This window comes from Mustela putorius, unplaced genomic scaffold (assembly GCF_011764305.1).
Source record: "Mustela putorius furo isolate JIRA1106 unplaced genomic scaffold, ASM1176430v1.1 tig00003896_pilon_pilon_pilon, whole genome shotgun sequence".
Lineage (NCBI taxonomy): Eukaryota > Metazoa > Chordata > Mammalia > Carnivora > Mustelidae > Mustela > Mustela putorius.
In genome coordinates, this window is record NW_025422045.1 from 7,130,147 (window position 1) to 7,147,195 (window position 17,049).

At 46.7% G+C, this 17,049-nt stretch overlaps 1 protein-coding gene across 8 annotated transcripts in view; it reads right to left on the reverse strand.

The window, feature by feature from the left end:
* Window positions 1-17,049, reverse strand: part of CA12 (carbonic anhydrase 12) — a 56,513-nt gene that overhangs the window by 20,168 nt on the left and 19,296 nt on the right. For all 8 annotated transcript variants that reach the window (XM_013059559.2, XM_013059558.2, XM_004758751.3 and 5 more), the window contains exons 3-4: window positions 1,451-1,630; window positions 464-606 (exon numbers count right to left, since the gene is read on the reverse strand). In XM_013059559.2, coding sequence (XP_012915013.1) covers window positions 464-606; window positions 1,451-1,630 — 323 coding nt within the window. The remainder of the gene's footprint in view (window positions 1-463; window positions 607-1,450; window positions 1,631-17,049) is intronic.

The window sequence follows — 17,049 nt, forward strand, 5'->3', positions numbered from 1 at the left end:
CACTTCTAACAGGTTTGGCCCTTGGCCATAGGTGGCTCCGTGGTACTGGAGCACACAGATACCATAGTCAAGATGCTATTATGTGTCTGGGATGACCTACATCAGCCAGACAAGCTGGTGGGATCTTGATCTGTGCAAGCAGAAAGGCAATGTCTAGAAAAGGGGTATGTGCATCCCTCTGCCCTCCTGGGAGCACTGCCTTCTGAGCAGTATCGTTCAGTAAGCGGCAGAGAGACAAACTCTGTGTGTTGAGGAGAGGAAGGGGACCAGGACACCGCAAATGAGCTGCAGGTGGCCAGAGTGGCTCTACCTTCCTGTGCTGTTGACAGCGCCAGGCGTGGGCGTGGCGAGCCTAAAGGCAGCCCCTGCTTGTGCTCCGATCTTACCTGTCCACCATCCAGGTGGAAGGGTGCCAGACCACCCACCGCCAGGCAGCCTCTGCCAGCCACGTGGCCGCACTCACCTCTGCGGCAAAGTGCTTCCCACCGACAGTGTGCTCGGAGCCGTGCGGGTCATTCTGGTTCCCCCAATGCAGGTGCAGCTGTGTGGCAGTGTAGCGGGACCGGAGGCCCTGGAGGTGCATGTCCGGGGTCAGGTTCAGCCTCACTGTGGGGAGTGGAGCCTTCAGAGCCCTGGCCCGCTGAGCACTGCCTGAGAGCAGTGAGGGAGGCAATACCCGCCTGGGCCCAGACAGGAGGCAGGTGGACTCAGCGAGCAGAGAGACACAGCCTGAGGATCAGAAACTTGGGCTCTTCTGAGAACGGCCCCATTTCCCTAAACCAATTCTAGCAGCGCCAACACCTTCTTGGCTCCCCTGGGAAAAGGATAGCAGGAGCGTGAACACTAGACCAACGGGTGGGTGTTTTCTTTCCCTCCCTGTATTACACACCCATCTATGAAGAAAGAAGTTAATGAAGTATCTGCCAAGCCATAGAATATAACAATAACAATAAAAATGACTATTTATGAGGCATCTACCATATTCCAGATCCCAACATACGTAATCTCTAGTCTTCACAATACACATCAATATGCCCATTTTCCAGACAAAAACTCAAGGAGGTTAATATTCTTACCCAGAGTCTCATGACTTCTAAGTTAGGAGTCAAGCCAGGATTCAAATCCATGTTTGTCTGACTCCAGAGCCTGGGGGACCCCACAATGAATTGCATGGCTCCTGGAGTATTTGAGCCAAGGGACCAATGGGCTCAGGCCTGTCCCCTCCCCCCTCCCAAGAGATGTGCTTCTTCTGAGAGGTGCTGGCCTGGCAGAGTAGCCCCCGGCATCTCCTGAATGGTCCAGGCATCCCTGGGCTCCCCTGGACCCGCTGCCCCCTCCCCTTCTCCTGGATACATCCACGGAGCCGCATCCCTGCCGATGGAAGAGAGCAGGCCAAGGAGCTGAGGATGCTCGGACATCCCCTTGCAGATCGCAGAGATCTCTTTCTCACCTGAATGGCCGTCGTTGGTCAGGATAAACTGCTCGTTGTCAGAAACATTGTAGCCTTGGAACCCCAGGGGCACAAGGCTGGCGTCATACTGGAGAATGTCACTGTGCAGGTCTATTGGGGACTGTAGCATACCCCCACATGCCGGGTACTTCTTGGACCAGCTCTTTTCCCCATCGGGACCTGGAAGGGGAGATTCAAGCACAAAGTTTAGTCGGTTTTCCACAAATGTTCTTTCCTCCCTTTCTAATTCTGTGTTCAATAGGATCCACTGCTTTTCTCCTCTTCATCCCCAGAGGGATATTCTTCAAGGCCCAGAGAGCTCAGCTTACTGCTCACTTGCTCTTAAAGTGATAAGGGGAAAAGACTAGAGAAGACCCCATGCCAAGGACTAGGGCCCACCAAGCTCCATTTGAATTTTACATTGTTCATATTTTGACACAGTACATATCTTCTCCACATGAAGACCTACTGATTTTCAACAATTTTGCATCTGTTTATGGAGCACCTATTATGAGCAGGAACTACTCAGTCTTGGGGCCACCAAGTTGAACACAGCAACAGGGCCCCTGCTTGCCCAAACTTGAATCCTCTGGGATGCTTCAGGCTGGAAAAATTGGCCACAGCTCCAGGGAGGTCTCTGGGGTCAGTGGAGTTATAGGTATGATCTTCCTAGTAGGAAACCCTGGAGGACATTGACATACCCACATCTAGAGAAAGTATAAAACCCCACCTGTTAGGGATGCTTGAAAAATATCAAGTAACTGAGGTGCCTGGGTGGCTCAGTGGGTTAAGCTTCTGCCTCCGGCTCAGGTCATGATCTCAGGGTCCTGGGATCGAGTCCCGCATCGGGCTCTCTGCTCAGCAGGGAGCCTGCTTCCCTTCCTCTCTCTGCCTGCCTCTCTGCCTACTTGTGATCTCTCTCTGTCAAATAAATAAATAAAATATTTTTAAAATATATCAAGTAATTATATGGCTGGAATCACAGAGCTAAGTGCAAAGTTTATACTGAGAGAGTGTGACAATACTAGGAACTAATGCCAAACTACCAGAGAGCAGGAAGAGACTTAAAAAAATAAATCCTCCAGGGCTCAGGCTTCTTGCTAACTACCGGGTAATTGTTCTTCCTCTGGAAATGGCAATAAACAATCCAACCCCATGTTCAGATAAACTTTCTCACTCCCACAGGGAAAAGAATCTTTAAAGAATGTAAATCTGTGTTTAAAAGATTATCTCCTGTGGTAATTAAATGGATTTTCAGTCGGAGGTTTCTCCAGAAAAGCAAATAATTAGCATGTCATGGCTCGTTAGGGTAGAGCCATGGTGCCCTGTGGGCTCTCTCCGAGTTGGGACCCAAGTTTTACCATCTGGGGTCCATCAGTATTTCAGCACCAGGAATGACAGTAACTGAAGCAGAGAGGAAATGAACACCACTTCTTCTGGGACCCCATCCATAGACAGCAGCACTATTTCACAATACACTGGCCTCACAGAATCCTGGCTCCTTACCCCTTGTTCTCTAACTAGGGGGCTTCATCTGAGAGTAAGGAGAGTCAGAAGAAAAACTTGGTGTCCAGGTTCATATAAAATGCTATGAGAAGTTGATCCGAGGTCTGGACATGCACAGTAGAACCCTACTAATTTTTCAGGCTTTCAACCTTTGGATATACCTTCTTGGAAATGTTAGAACTTGAAAGGATTTCAAAATGTCCTGTCCAACCTTTCACTGGACACCAGTTTTCTCACTTGCCCATGTCGGTCAGGGTCTTCGCTGAGCTGTATTTTAATTTTTAAGACCTCAGAGCCCTGGATTCAAAGCAGTTCAACTACACCAAGATGGCAGAGGGAGAGGGAGCCTGGAGGACATCAAAGTAAGACCATTACTCAGCTAAGGACAAAACCAAATTCCTGGGGCGCCTGGGTGGCTCAGTGGGTTAAGCCTCTGCCTTCAGCTCAGGTCATGGTCTCAGGGTCCTGGGATCGAGCCCCGCATGGGGCTCTCTGCTCGGCAGGGAGCCTGCTTCCATTCCTCTCTCTCTGCCTGCCTCTCTGCCTACTTGTGATCTCTGTCTGTCAAATAAATAAATAAAATCTTTAAAAAACAAAAACAAAAACAAATTCCTTAGGGACAGCAGGAAGCCGAGAGGGAGCAATCCTGAGGCATCACACAAACCCTCAGGTCAGCAAGAGCACAGATACCAGGAACAAGCCTTCTAGTGAGGCTGCCAGCCTTTTTTCTGCTCACAGTGGCATTTGGACCCACAGGGACCCACAAGGTGGCAGAAGCTGCCAGCCATGCAGGAATGGAAAAACTCGCGAGGTACAGCAATAAAATGATTTCTCCTCGGATGCATGACTAAAGGGAACTGGGTTAGAAGGACTTTCTCTTCCCAGAACAGAGGTTCCAAAAGGTTTCATGAAGAGAGCATTCTGGTGCTAACTAAACCAAGAGCTCTTTGGGGATAGGAACATCTCATTTTGATCCCTGTGAGCTCACATTGTGATTAGGGCCACATGAATAACAGACATTTGGTAAACACTTTGCCAAAGAATAAAAGATCCTACAGAACAGAGAGCTTAGGAAAAGGTTATCAGGAGGAATTTTTCTTTTTCATTGTGCCCTAAATACTCTTTATTGGAACTGACACTAAATTGGGTATTTGGGAGCAGGAAAGGCTAGGGATATAAAAGGCAACTGAGCCAGTGTTGGCAAAACCTCCTTCAGAAAGAGAAGCAGTTATGTTGGACCAGAAGAGTCCAGAAAACAAGATTTCAGCACCAGCCATCCCACCACCTCAGTGAGTGACCTTGAGCAAGTCACATTCCCTGCCTGAGTCTCCTTTACCCTTCATTCAAATGAGAGAATTGAACACTGTGTTCGGGAAGTTCCGTTCTGGCTCTGAGCTCCGAGATGGATGGAGATTACTAGGACTAAGCGCCTCCACCCTCTGTATCAGGCAAGTTTGAACAACTTGGAGAGAGCTGCTCATGCCAAGGCAGCTAGCTCCCGGGCATGTGACAAAGTGCCTGTTGGGAAGGGGCTGTGGGACTGAGAGCACAGGGCACTGCTTCTCCCAGGGCGCGCAAGCCACCCACCTCAGGAAGCTGCCGCAGTGTTAGCTGCCGTCACCAGGGGGCGCTTGTCTTTGATCACTAGCCACAGCCCTTTACCGGCAACAGGATCTAAAAAGCCTTTTCTACTACTCCTGCTTTATTATCATTATTTGTAGTAGTTTGGGCCCTTACAACTCTATAGTATCAGCAAGGTAAAAATTGCACCATTATAGATGGTGCATTCAGGCTTTCATGGCCTGAAGCACCTCAGCCTGTGAAGGCCTTCAGTGGCCTTCAGACCCTTCCGGGTCAGCCACCATGGTCAGCCTGGCTTCCCCACCATTATAGATGAAGCACTGAGATTAAATGATTTGCCCTAATTAGGCCTTGGCTTAGTTACAGAGTTAACCTCCCTGGGTCACAGAGCCTCCACGGCCTCCTGTGTTAGTATTTATCCAGGAGATCTGGGGCATGGCCTGTGTCCTCCGTCCCCCGTGCTCTCCCTGAAGGCAATGTTACCTTCACCCCTGCCTCTCCCATGATGCCTGGCACGGAGCAGGCCCTTACCTGTTTACAGGGCCGTATTCTGATGCTAATTGTCTGCTTGTTCCTCTCCAGGGACACATGCCACTTTATTAATCCCCCTAGTTTCCCAACCACCCCATATCACTTTTTTTCTCATCAAAAAAGAAAACTTAGGTCACTTGCTCAGGTTCAAAATTTACCTTCCTAGCTTCCTAATTTGCCTGCATGAGGATGTGTTCTGTTTGGGAGCAGTCAGTGAGAAAGAAATCTGGTTTACTCCCCTGTGGCCTGGGAGATGACCTGCCAAGTATGGGGCTTCATAGCAGTTCATAGGAACCCCCTCCACCACCAGCATGATAGCCAGTGTCCCCTTCTTGCATGGTTGGGGACCTTGTCAGAGCAGCCTCCCATCCTCGTGGCTTGTGAGTGAGAGGGAGGGGTATGTGGTGCCATGAGGGTGGGCACCAGGGAAGCAGTATCGGGGTGTTGTCAGGAGACATCTTTCGACCCCCCCACCCCTAGCCTCTGCCTGGGGGATGTGTGACTTGTTGCCAAAGTAACGCTGGCCTTTTGCAGGCAACCACAGCCCAGACTGTGGCTTTTCAACTTGGTCTCAACTTTCACACTTATGCCAAGTGCCCTGGTGCCAGGAAACCTCACTTGGGACTGATTCTTCCATAAGAGGCATTCATTTCCAGCTACCATAAACACTCCACTTTTCTCAGTTTTGACTTTGCCTTTTCAGTTAATTGGATTCCTCACATGATCCCGATAAAGGAGATCATGTGTATCTCCCGGTTTTGTTTTTCCAAGCAAAGTCAAAGCCTTGTTTCTTTCCAGCTTTAGGCAAAACAGAGTTGGGCCAAACTTCTGTTTTGAAATGTGACAGGAGATTAACATGGCCTAGCTTAAAATGCCTCTTGTGATCTCCGATTGGGAATTCTGAGGGTACAGGATCCACATTATCCAAGGACAAGAATTTTTTGTCCTGGAAAATTTCAAATACATACAACAGCAGAGAGAACAGCAAAATGAACCTCCACATCCCCCAGTTTCAACAACTAACCACCGGCAGAAACAAATCAGCCTCATTTGTATCGTACCCACTCTCCCCTATCCCTGGATAATCCTGAAACAAACCCAAATCATTTCCATCTGTACATACTTCAGTACGTGCCTCTAAAACATAAGGACTCTTGAACCCACCTTACCATTATCACACTTAAAAAGTTAACAATTTCTTAAGGTTATCAAATCTCGTTGGAATTCAGTTCTCCAATTATCTCATCACTTTGTAATGGTTTATTTGTAACCTTCAGGATTCTAGTGAGGTCCGTATATTGCAGTTAGTTGACGTGTTACAGCCTAGATCTCAATTTGGTGGCGTGATGCCTCATCAGAGAACCACTGCCCCCCGGCCCCTCCTTCTTCCAAGGCTCATAATCTCAGAGCCAGGTTGGCTCCAGTTGTCCTCACTCGGTCATGGAGTCCCACGTTTCTGTTATCATCACCACCTCTACTACCCCAGGACCTGCCCTTGTCTTGTCATACCACGCAGGCTTCCTGCAGAGTCCCTGCCTCATCGCCTTTCCTAAATTCACCGCCAGGCTTCTTTCTTGTTGAGACCAAGTTTAACCAGATGTCACCCTGCTTCCAGGCACAGCCCCACCCTGCCCCTCCCTTTCTCCAAAGCATGCCCTCCCCACCCAACGAAGCCGAGCGGGGTAGTAGCCATCTTTCATGCCCTGAAGCACCTCAGCCGGTGAAGGCCTTCGATGGCCTTCAGACTCTTCCCAGTCAGCCACCATGGTCAGCCCGGCTTCCCTACCCTCAGAACACGCTGTGAACTCAACCTTCACAAATGTTCTTAAGGCTTCAAATGCTGCCCTCTTTCCCCTTCTCCTTTCCAAATCTTGTCCACACTTGAAGTCCATCTCAAGTCCTGCCAAAGCTACTCCAGCGCTTTCTCCTTGCCACGGACTCCTTAGCCAGCCTGCTGTACGGCAGTACAGTGATGGGAATGCTTCCTTAAGCCAAGTGCATGACCGCTGTCTCCAGACCAGCCCCTCAACCTGCTCCAGACTAGAACTCTGTCTGCAGCTTTCAAAGTCCTTTGGGGGACTAGAGCTTTTTGTCAGATCCCTCCCACATGTCTGACATTGTGGCCCTTATGCAACACTTAAGAAATTGATTTGGAGGGTTTCTTAAGCTAGTTTCAGAAATCAAGACATAAAGGGATGAGAGAAGTGTGTGGATGTGTGCATGTGGTTATAGGAAGGTGAGGATAACAAGGAGGGATTTGTTCTTAACGGATAGAATTCAGCATACTTCCATACAGAAGGGAAAGGGAAAGAGAGAGGAAGGGTTGGATCCCGGAGAAAGAAAAGCCTATGGACGGAGTGTGGCCCTGAGAAAACAGCGGGCTGGGGAAGGTTCAGCCAGCAGAGGCAGAAATTAACTCTGGGCTATTGAGTGAGGCACTCAATGAATGTTCATCATATGGATCAAGCAGAACACTGAAGCCTGCCTGGAAATGAGGCCCAGGAAGTAAAATCCCAGTCAGAAATCCAGGAACTAGGACACCTGGGTGGCTTGGTGGGTTAAGCCTCTGCCCTCAGCTCAGGTCACGATCCCAGGGTCCTGGGATCAAGCCCCGCATTGGCAGGGAGCCTGCTTCCCCCTCTCTCTCTCTGCCTACCTCTCTACCTACTTGTGAACTTTGTCAAATAAATAAATAAAATCTTTAGGGGGAAAAAAAAAGAAATCCGGAATTCAATAGGCCTATGAACCTGATCAGAGAGGATTGGCTATGGGAAGACAAAGCCATCTGGTTTTCCATATTCCACAATGCACTAAAGTGTACCAATAAGCTTAAAAACGTCAATGTGATTTTTTTAAAATAAACTTATATTTCACTACTTTCTTAAAACATCTTGTGTTTTTTTTTTCTTTAAGATTTTGTTTATTTATTTGAGAGAGAGAGCAAGAGAGAGCTCAAGCAGTAGGGAGTCCAAGGGAAAGTGAGAAGGAGACTCCCCACTGAGCAGGGAGCCCAGTGTGGGGCTCAATCCCAAGACCCTGAGATGATCCTGAGCTGAAGGCAGACACAACCAGCTGAGCTACCCAGGTGCCCCAATATATTATGTGTCTTGTTTTTAAATTTTAGTTACAGAAAATTTCAAAGTAGGTACAAAAGTAAAGAGTATGGGGGCATCTGGGTGGCTCAGTTGGTTAAGTGTCTGAATCTTGATTTGGACTCAGGTCATGATCTCAGGGTGGTCAGATCAAGGCCCACACTGGGCTCCCAGCTTGGAGCCTACTTAAGATTCTCTTTATCCCTCTCCCTCTGCCCCTCGTCCCCTCTCTCTAAAAAAATAATTAAATTAAAAATTTAAAAAGTAACGAGTATCATATAGTGGCCCCATGTACCCATCTATCTACCCACAATGAGTTTAGTGTTATCTCTCCTCCTCCACTGGATTATGTTAATGCAAATCTGTGGATGCTTATCTAAGGATAAGAGGTCTTGAAAAATAACTACAATACGATTTTCACTTCTTAAAAACTGTTGGCAGTAATTTCTTAATGTCCTCAAATATCCAGTGAGTGTTCTGGTTTCCCCAGTTGTCTCATAAACTCGTTGAACGGTTTATTAGAATCAGGGTCCAGAGAAGGTCCATGTATTGGGACTGGCTAGTATGGCTCCTGGCTTCTCTCTGTCTACAGGCCCGGCTTTCATCACTCCCCGGTACTGGTGTGTTTACTCTGTACAAATATAGGTACAAACTTACTACTGCCCCAGGCAAATAATCATTGATGCAAGAAAATGCAGGATCGTTTTATTATCTTTTAACCTGTTTGCAGACATGGTATAGGGATAAGTAAAAAACTTTTATGAGTTGAGTGATTTCTTATACACCTGGTACATGCATTGTAATCATAAAAGCACAGAGAGCTCCTTAGAATACAAGAACTACCTAATAACTGCTAGTTTCCCACTGGCCATGCTTTCTCACCGACTGTACATCCTCTGTGCTCAAGAATAATTAACACTTCAATAAAAATATTGTTTGTAATTTGGACCCTATCTGATGAGTCTGGACACACACAAAAGCGCATTTGTGGTTATCCTATTTTGAGGTTTGTCTTTTTGGGCCTTTCTGAGTCGGTCCCTCAGATCTGCTGTTGCCCCTGACCTCTCCCTGTGGTCACATTCTCTGAGGTACCCTCTTGCCTGTGTCCATATGAATGTGTGCAGACAGCTGCCTCAGAACACACCGTTAGACCAAAACCTGCCCCACCGGAAAATACTCTCATGGCAAGGTTTACATATTCTGAATGTTGACACACTTTTTTCTCGATCAACAGTCAAAGTTTCAGTCCAATAAGAGCTTTTGGTTAGCCTCCCAAAGTTTGTTTTCTAAGGGGATCTGACTGTATAATAAAAATGGACCTTGTCCCAGCGAGTATATTTAAATGGAAGCGATGACAGATTGTGTGTAAAACTTGAAAACACATTTAGGGAAATGGATTACATTTGTCATTAAAAATGCATACTCAGATGTTGACTAAATACTCTTCCTTGGAATGCTGCTTAATTTGGAAGTTCATTCATTCATTTCTTCAACAAATGCCAGGCACTGTATTAGGCACTGAAGATGTGCTAGGGGAACAAAACAGATCTGGTCTCTGTCCTCATGCAGCTTACATCCCAGTGGAAGAGACAGGCAATAAATTGCAAAGAAACAAACCAATACGTAACTAAAATTATTCCAGTCTGCAATCAGTGCTGTGAAGGAAATAAGCGAGGATGAGGATGGAGAAAACAGAAGGATCATTATGGACCAGATGCTACAGGAAGGCTTCTTGGAGGAGGTGCCATTAAAACTAAGACTTAAGGAATGGGACTGAGCCAACCATAAGCAAAACCAGAGGAATGGCATTCCAGAGACGGGGCATAGCAAGTTTAGAGGCCTTGCTGCAGCAAAGAGCTTATGTATTTTATATGCATGTGATGTTTCAACTCAGAAAGAACCGAGGATTCATCTGGCTTCCCCTTTCCCCAGCTGGGCATCGCCCTATGACAAGGCAGAGAGAATCACCCGGCATCATCTGCTCACATACACTCCTCTGTTAGAAAGGTCCTCCTTTCAGGGGGCTGATACATTTATTTCCCTGAGGGCCACCAGTCACGGTCCTGTGCCTAGAGCCACCCAGAACACAGCTAAGCCCCAGGACCCCATTCAGAGGGGAAGGCAGCCTTAGGACCCCTCTAAATCCATATTGAAACCACACGTCCTCAGGCTATTTTTGGGATGTGGAAGCCAAGTTTAAAAATATGTTTAATATCGGGGCATCTGGGTGGCTCAGAGGGTTAAGCCTCTGCCTTCAGCTCAGGTCATGATCTCAGGACCCTGAGATCGAGCCCTGCATTGGGCTCTCTGCTTGGCGGGGAGCCTGCTTCCCTTCCTCTCTCTCTGCCTGCCTCTCTGCCTACTTGTGATCATCTCTCTCTCTGTGTCAAATAAATAAATAAAGTCTTAATAAAAAGTTTAATATATACTTTATAGCTCCTGCAGTTTACTTCCGAAGTTGATTAAAAGACACAGCTTCTCATAGAAGTCCAGGGGATTCAGCCTATCAGTAGAATCGAGTTCCCGCAGAGTCCACCTGGCTGGGTTCTGTCCCCACTGCACAAGGCCACATTCTGCCAATTCTGCCTGTTTTCCTGCCGGTCAAGTGGAGAGGCATGGCCATAAAGACCAGGATCCTGTCCAGGAGGAAAGGAGGCTAGCGGGGTGTGGGTTAATGATTGATGGAAGAGGTCTTTTGATTTTATTATAAACAAGTGGAGGCCAAGGAATCAAACTGACATTTTCCTTTGTTAATGTTGCAAATGAGTCAGAGACAATGCAGTGAGTCAGGGGCTAGAGAGTCAGGGTTACTTGTTATTTACAAAGCTTAAAGGGAGATTGCTAAAGGCCATTCTGCTTTCTTGGATTTTATGCTACAGGTTAATACAAAAGGGAAAGTTTTCTTCTTCTTCTTCTTCTTCTTTTTTAAGATTTTATTTGACAGAGAGAGAGGGAATACAAGCAGGAGAGTGGTAGAGGGAGAAGCAGGCTCCCCGCTGAGCTGGGAGCCCAATGTGGGGCTTGATCCCAGGACCCTGGGATCATGACCTGAGCTGAAGGCAGTCACCTAACAAACTAAGCCACCCAGGCGCCCCATAAGGGGAAGTTTTCTTTTTTTTCTTAAGATTTTATTTATTTATTTGACAGAGAGAAATCACAAGTAGATGGAGAGGCAGAGAGAGAGAGAGGGAAGCAGGCTCCCTGCTGAGCAGAGAGCCCGATGCGGGACTCGATACCAGGACCCTGAGATCATGACCTGAGCCGAAGGCAGCGGCTTAACCCACTGAGCCACCCAGGCGCCCAAGGGGAAGTTTTCTAAAGATGCTTTCATATTTACTCTATGTGAGACTCTCCACTTTGTTATTTCAGTTCGTGTTTGGGCCAGCTTGAGAGGAGGGGCTGACATTGGGGTGAAGCAGGGTTTGGGGATCATTTCTGGTTTAGCCATTTCGGGGGAGGGGTGGGATTGTGAGGAAGAGGTGAGCTGTAAGACTGGCCACCAGCTCAGTTCTCTGTTAGCCCTCAGAAGCCCTTTCCCCTCCCCAGTAATCTGGAGGCACTCCCCTCCCCAGTAATGCTAGGGTTGTGAGGGAGAGGAGAGGTCCAAGGGCAGATACCTCTCCCTGCCCATCTCACCCCCTAAAGCAGGACAAACTGTCCCTCTCCTCTGTGTATTTCTCTTTTCCTAACAACACCTACACTGTGTTGTTAATACTCTGTATCTTCCTACCCCAGGAGACCAGTGGTTCCCAAAGCGTAGTCCCTGGGCAAGCATCATCATCATCATCATCACCACCACCATCCTGGTCACCTAAGAGCTCATTAGCAATGCAGATTTTTGGCCCCAACCCACACCTGAATCAGGCACTCCTCGGGCACCCAGTGGCTGTCATCAAGCCCCCAGGTGATGCTGCTCCTCCTGGAGCCTGAGAATACTGCACTTGGCTTTCAGCTTGCCTCTCTCACTCTTGGGTCCCTGACTCCTACCCCAGAGCCTGGCAAACTCTAGTGTCCCACAAATGGTTCTTGAGCAACAGCTGCGACTAACCAGTAAGTTAAACAAGTTGCTACATTGGGAATAGCCTCAGCCCAGTGATGAAATCTGGGCAGGCTCCAGTTACTGGTCAATGCTCAACCCACGATCTTCCCTTCGGTCTTCCTTGACTCATTCACAAATGAATCGTGGTGTAAAACTGTGAAGTCCACATTCAAGCCAGATGTCCTGTTCCACCCTCTTTAAAAAGAATATTAAAAATATTCTTCTCCATGTTCAAGCATCTCTGAATAGAAAAGCCTGCAGACATCATCTTTTTAATGTACTATTAGATGTGTAATTCTGGAAACATGTGTTTGAGGTAATTATTCAATGTTATTAGGAACATAACTTCCTTTTCTCAAACTGTTTTTATGGCTCAGTTCATTTAAAAATTTTTTTTAGTATGGTAAAATATACACAAAGTTTACATTGTAACAATTTCTTAGTGAATTCGTGCCATTAAGTACATTCACACTGCTCTGCAACCATCACCACTATCCATTTCCAGATCTGTTTCCATCACCCCAAGTGTACGTCACCAGTGGGAATGTGAAATGATGCGGCCAATGTGGAAAATAGCGTGGTAGCTCCTTAAAAAGTTAGAATTACCATACGATCAGCAATTCTATTCCTAGGTAGATACTCAAAAAGAACTGAAATCAGGAACTCAAGCACATACGTGGACATCAGTATTCACAGCAGCATTATTCCCAGTTGCCAAAGGGTGGAAATACCCCAAGTCCACATGAACAGATAAACAAAATGTACAGACATATAATGGGATACAATTTTTCCCTAAAAAGACTTCTCTCATTTTAATGTACAATTTCTTTTCCTAGAACCCCACCTAGTAGATGTTTAAGGAGAGCTGAGGTAGGTCTCCATATTTGCACACCTATCACAGAACCAAAATTACAGTAGATGCTCAGTAAACCCTCACTAGTTGAGGAAAGCTCTCCTTAATTTCTTCTTGAGTCCAATCTCAGAGCAGTTGTCAAACGTGAGTGAGCATCAGAATCTCTTGGAGGGCTTGTTAAACAGACTGCCGAGCCCTGCTCCCACAGCTTCTGATTGGGCAGGTTTGGGGTGGAGCCCCAGACTCTGCATTTCTACCAAGTTCCCAGGTGATGCTGCTGGTCTGGGGACCACACTTTGAAAACTGCTGGTGTAGAGTGGTATTTTTTTTTTAATTTTATTTATTTATTTGACAGACAGAGATTACAAGTAGGCAGAGAGGCAGTCAGAGAGAGGAGGAAGCAGGCTCCCTGCTGAGCAGAGGGCCCGATGCGGGGCTCAATCCCAGGACCCTGGGATCATGACCTGAGCCGAAGGCAGAGACTTTAACCCACTGAGCCACCCAGGCGCCCCTAGAGTGGTATTTCTTAACTCTGGACCTACTCTAGCATCTCTGAGGGCTTTAAAGTTTGCCTCCGGCCCAGCCCCTGAGATCTGGTTTAATTGGTCTTGGGTGGGGTCAACACACAGGAAGCCTTAAAAAGCTGTCCAGGTGATTCTAACCTGAAGCCACAGAAGAGAAGAGCTGATGAAAAGCCCTCCTCAGATCAAAGGCCTTGACGTCAGAGCCAGAGCTTTTACCCTCCCTCGCCAAGGTAAGATTGCTTTTTACATTTTTAATTAATCGATGTTTTCTTGTGGTAAAATATATATAATATAAATCTACCACCAGTGACATTTGGTGTGTTCACAGAGGTGGGTAACCGTCACCACTCTTTAGCTCCAAAACGTTTTCACCACCCCACAGGGAAAACCCAACCTCAGTCCCCATGCCCCTCCTCCCCTCAACCTCTGGTAACCACTCATCTACTTTCTGTCTCCATGGATTCGCCTGCTCTGTACATTTCATGTCAGCGGAATCAATATGCAGCTTTTGTGTCTGGCATCTTTCACATAGTACAGTGTTTTCATGGTTCATCCGTACTTCCTTCCTTTTTATAGCTGAATCTTATCCCCTTGTATGGACATAGCACCATTCGTTTATCCATTTGTATCATTAAATATTTGACTCTGGTTAAATTGCCCTGTTAGTCTGTAAAATAGTTGTTGACTAGAATCAAGCAGCAGTGTTTCACCTGTGTGCGTTTTAGAAGAGCCTGTGACTACGGGGCACCTGGTAGGCTCAGGTGGTTAGGCGTCTGCCATCAGCTCAGGCCATGATCCCAGGATCCTGGATCCTGGATCCTGGATCAGGACTCACATCGGGCTCCCTGCCTGCTTCTCCCTCTGCCCCTCCATCACATGTGTGTGAGTGCACACACGCTCTCTCGCTCGCTCGCTCTCTCTCTCTCAAATAAATAAAATCTTAAAAAAAAAAAAAAGGTCCATGACTAGAGCCAGCGTGAAGGCAAGATGAAGAAGTCTCAGCCTGGTTTCCTGGAAACATGGGTCTAGGGGTCAACGAGGCTATTATTTGTAACAGGCTCCCAAATGAGAAGGGGAACCCTCACGTCATAATGCTAATTTAGAGGCGTATTCCATACAAAGTGGTGTGGCAATGTTTTCTGGCAGTAGAAGGAAGTTGGTGGGAGAGCAAATGATGTGGGCAGAAGCTGCCTCTGTGCCTGGCTCTTTCCCTGGCAAGAAGAGGTCTGGAAATGTCTCAAGTGCTTTGAATCATTGATATAGCCTTCTCCTCTAGCTGAGAGAGGAGGGTTGCTCGTCTTTGTTAAAAGTGTGAGGCTGGGAGGCACCTGGGTGGCTCAGTTGGTTAAGCAGCTGCCTTCGGCTCAGGTCATGATCCCAGCATCCTGGGATCGAGTCCCACATGGGGCTCCTTGCTCGGCAGGGAGCCTGCTTCTCTTTCTGTCTCTGCCTACCACTCTGTCTGCCTATGCTCGCTCTCTCTCCGTCTCTCTCTCTCTCTGACAAATAAAAAAAATAAATAAAATCTCTTAAAAAAAAAAAAGTGTGAGGCTGGGGGGCGCCTGGGTGGCTCAGTGGGTTAGGCCTTTGCCTTCAGCTCAGGTCATGGTCCCAGGGTCCTGGGATCGAGCCCCGCATCGGGCCCTCTGCTCAGCAGGGAGCTTGCTTCTCCCCCTCTCTCTGCCTGCCTCTCCGCCTACTTGTGATCTCTGTCTGTTAAATAAATTTAAAAAAAAAAAAAGTGTGAGGCTGGGGGTAACCCACCATGACTGCATTCGGGGCTAGACAGTAGGTCAGGGACAATGCTGGATATCTAAGCTGAATGTGATCCCCACAAGGAATTTAGCTGTGGACTTCTGATGTCTGTTAATAGAATCAGTACCTCCCCTTTCGCTTTTACTGTGATCTCTCGCCTCTGTTTTGCAACCAAGCATCTTCCAAGAATTGCCTAAGCTGCTGGCTTGTGCCTCTTTACTTCCCATTCAGACTCGCTGCTCTGTGACTCTGACTTGAGGCCCACGCCTCACTGAATTCAAACAGATTCTTCAGTTCTTGTTTTTCTTGCAGCCCTTGGCCCCCGTGTCCACCACCACCCCGTTTCTGAAACCTTTCCTCTCCCACTACCGGTAGCTCCCTGCCCCCTAATGTCAGCCTTCCCGTGGTTCCGTCTACCTCTGCCCTACCCAGTTTCCTCCTGAGCTCCAGAACTGCTGCCTTCTAGATGCCCCTACTGGATGCCCTTGGCTTCCTGAAACCAGACATGGCTGCAGAGGGAGGCAGATAGACAAACGATTAAAAAAGAACAACCAAACTTGCCATCTTTTCCTCTCTGACCATCCTTCTTCCAAAACTTCTCTCGCTTTCTTCGAGTTTCTCTGTCTCAATGGATGTACCACACCAAAACCTAGAATCGAATCTTCTCCTTTGATCCCATTGCTGGGCACAGGGAAATAATGATTTTAGTTTTATGTGTCTTTTTGAAAAGCTTATTCTGAAAATTTTTTAACGTACAGAAAAAGTTAGAAGAAAAGCACAATCAATTCCCATATACTCTTCACCTAAAACACTAGCTGTTAACATTTTGTCACACCTGCTTTATTACTCTCTCAATGTATACATCTATACGTACATTATTATTGTCATTACAGTTCTTCCTCAGCCTGTGATGGGATAATGTCCCAATAAACCTATTGTAAGTTGCAAATACCATGTAATTTGAAAATGCATCTAACTTTCTGAACATCACAGGTTAGCCTTGCCTACCTTAAGCATGCTTTATACTAGCCTACAACTGGGCAAAATTATCTAACACAAAGCCTGTTGAATAACGCATGTAAACTGTTGAGTACTGTGCTGAAATTGAAAAACAGAGTGGTTGTCTGGATAAAGAATGGTTATAAGTATGTCAGTTGTTTATCTCATGTTGGGGTGGCTCATGGGAGCTGGGGTTACTGCCTCTACACCAGGTATCACTAGCTAAGGAAAAGACCCAAACTCACAATTCCATGTCTAGTGTCTACTGAATGTGTGTCACTTTCACACCATCCTAAAACCGAAAAATTTTAGGTTGAACCATCATTAAGTCAGGGCTCTCTTTTGAGAAAAAGTGTTAGACATCATGCTCTCTGGTACTTAAATACTTAGATGGCTGTCTCCTGAGAACAAGAACACTTTCTTACATAATCACAGTACAATTCTCCAAGTCAGGAAATTTAGTGATTAATACGATACTGGTATATAGTATTCAATCAATCAAATCAAACCAATCAAATTCAATCAGTATTCAAATTTTGTACATCCAGGCTCAAAGGATCTTCCCACAGATTATGTATGATTTATAAAAGGGAAACATGATAACAATGAAATGGAGAAAGCTACCAGGCATTATCTTAACTACATGATCAAAATGATCACCAACAATGCCATCAAGTGCCTCCTGATGAAATGCACAAGCAGGGACACATTACTTCTGT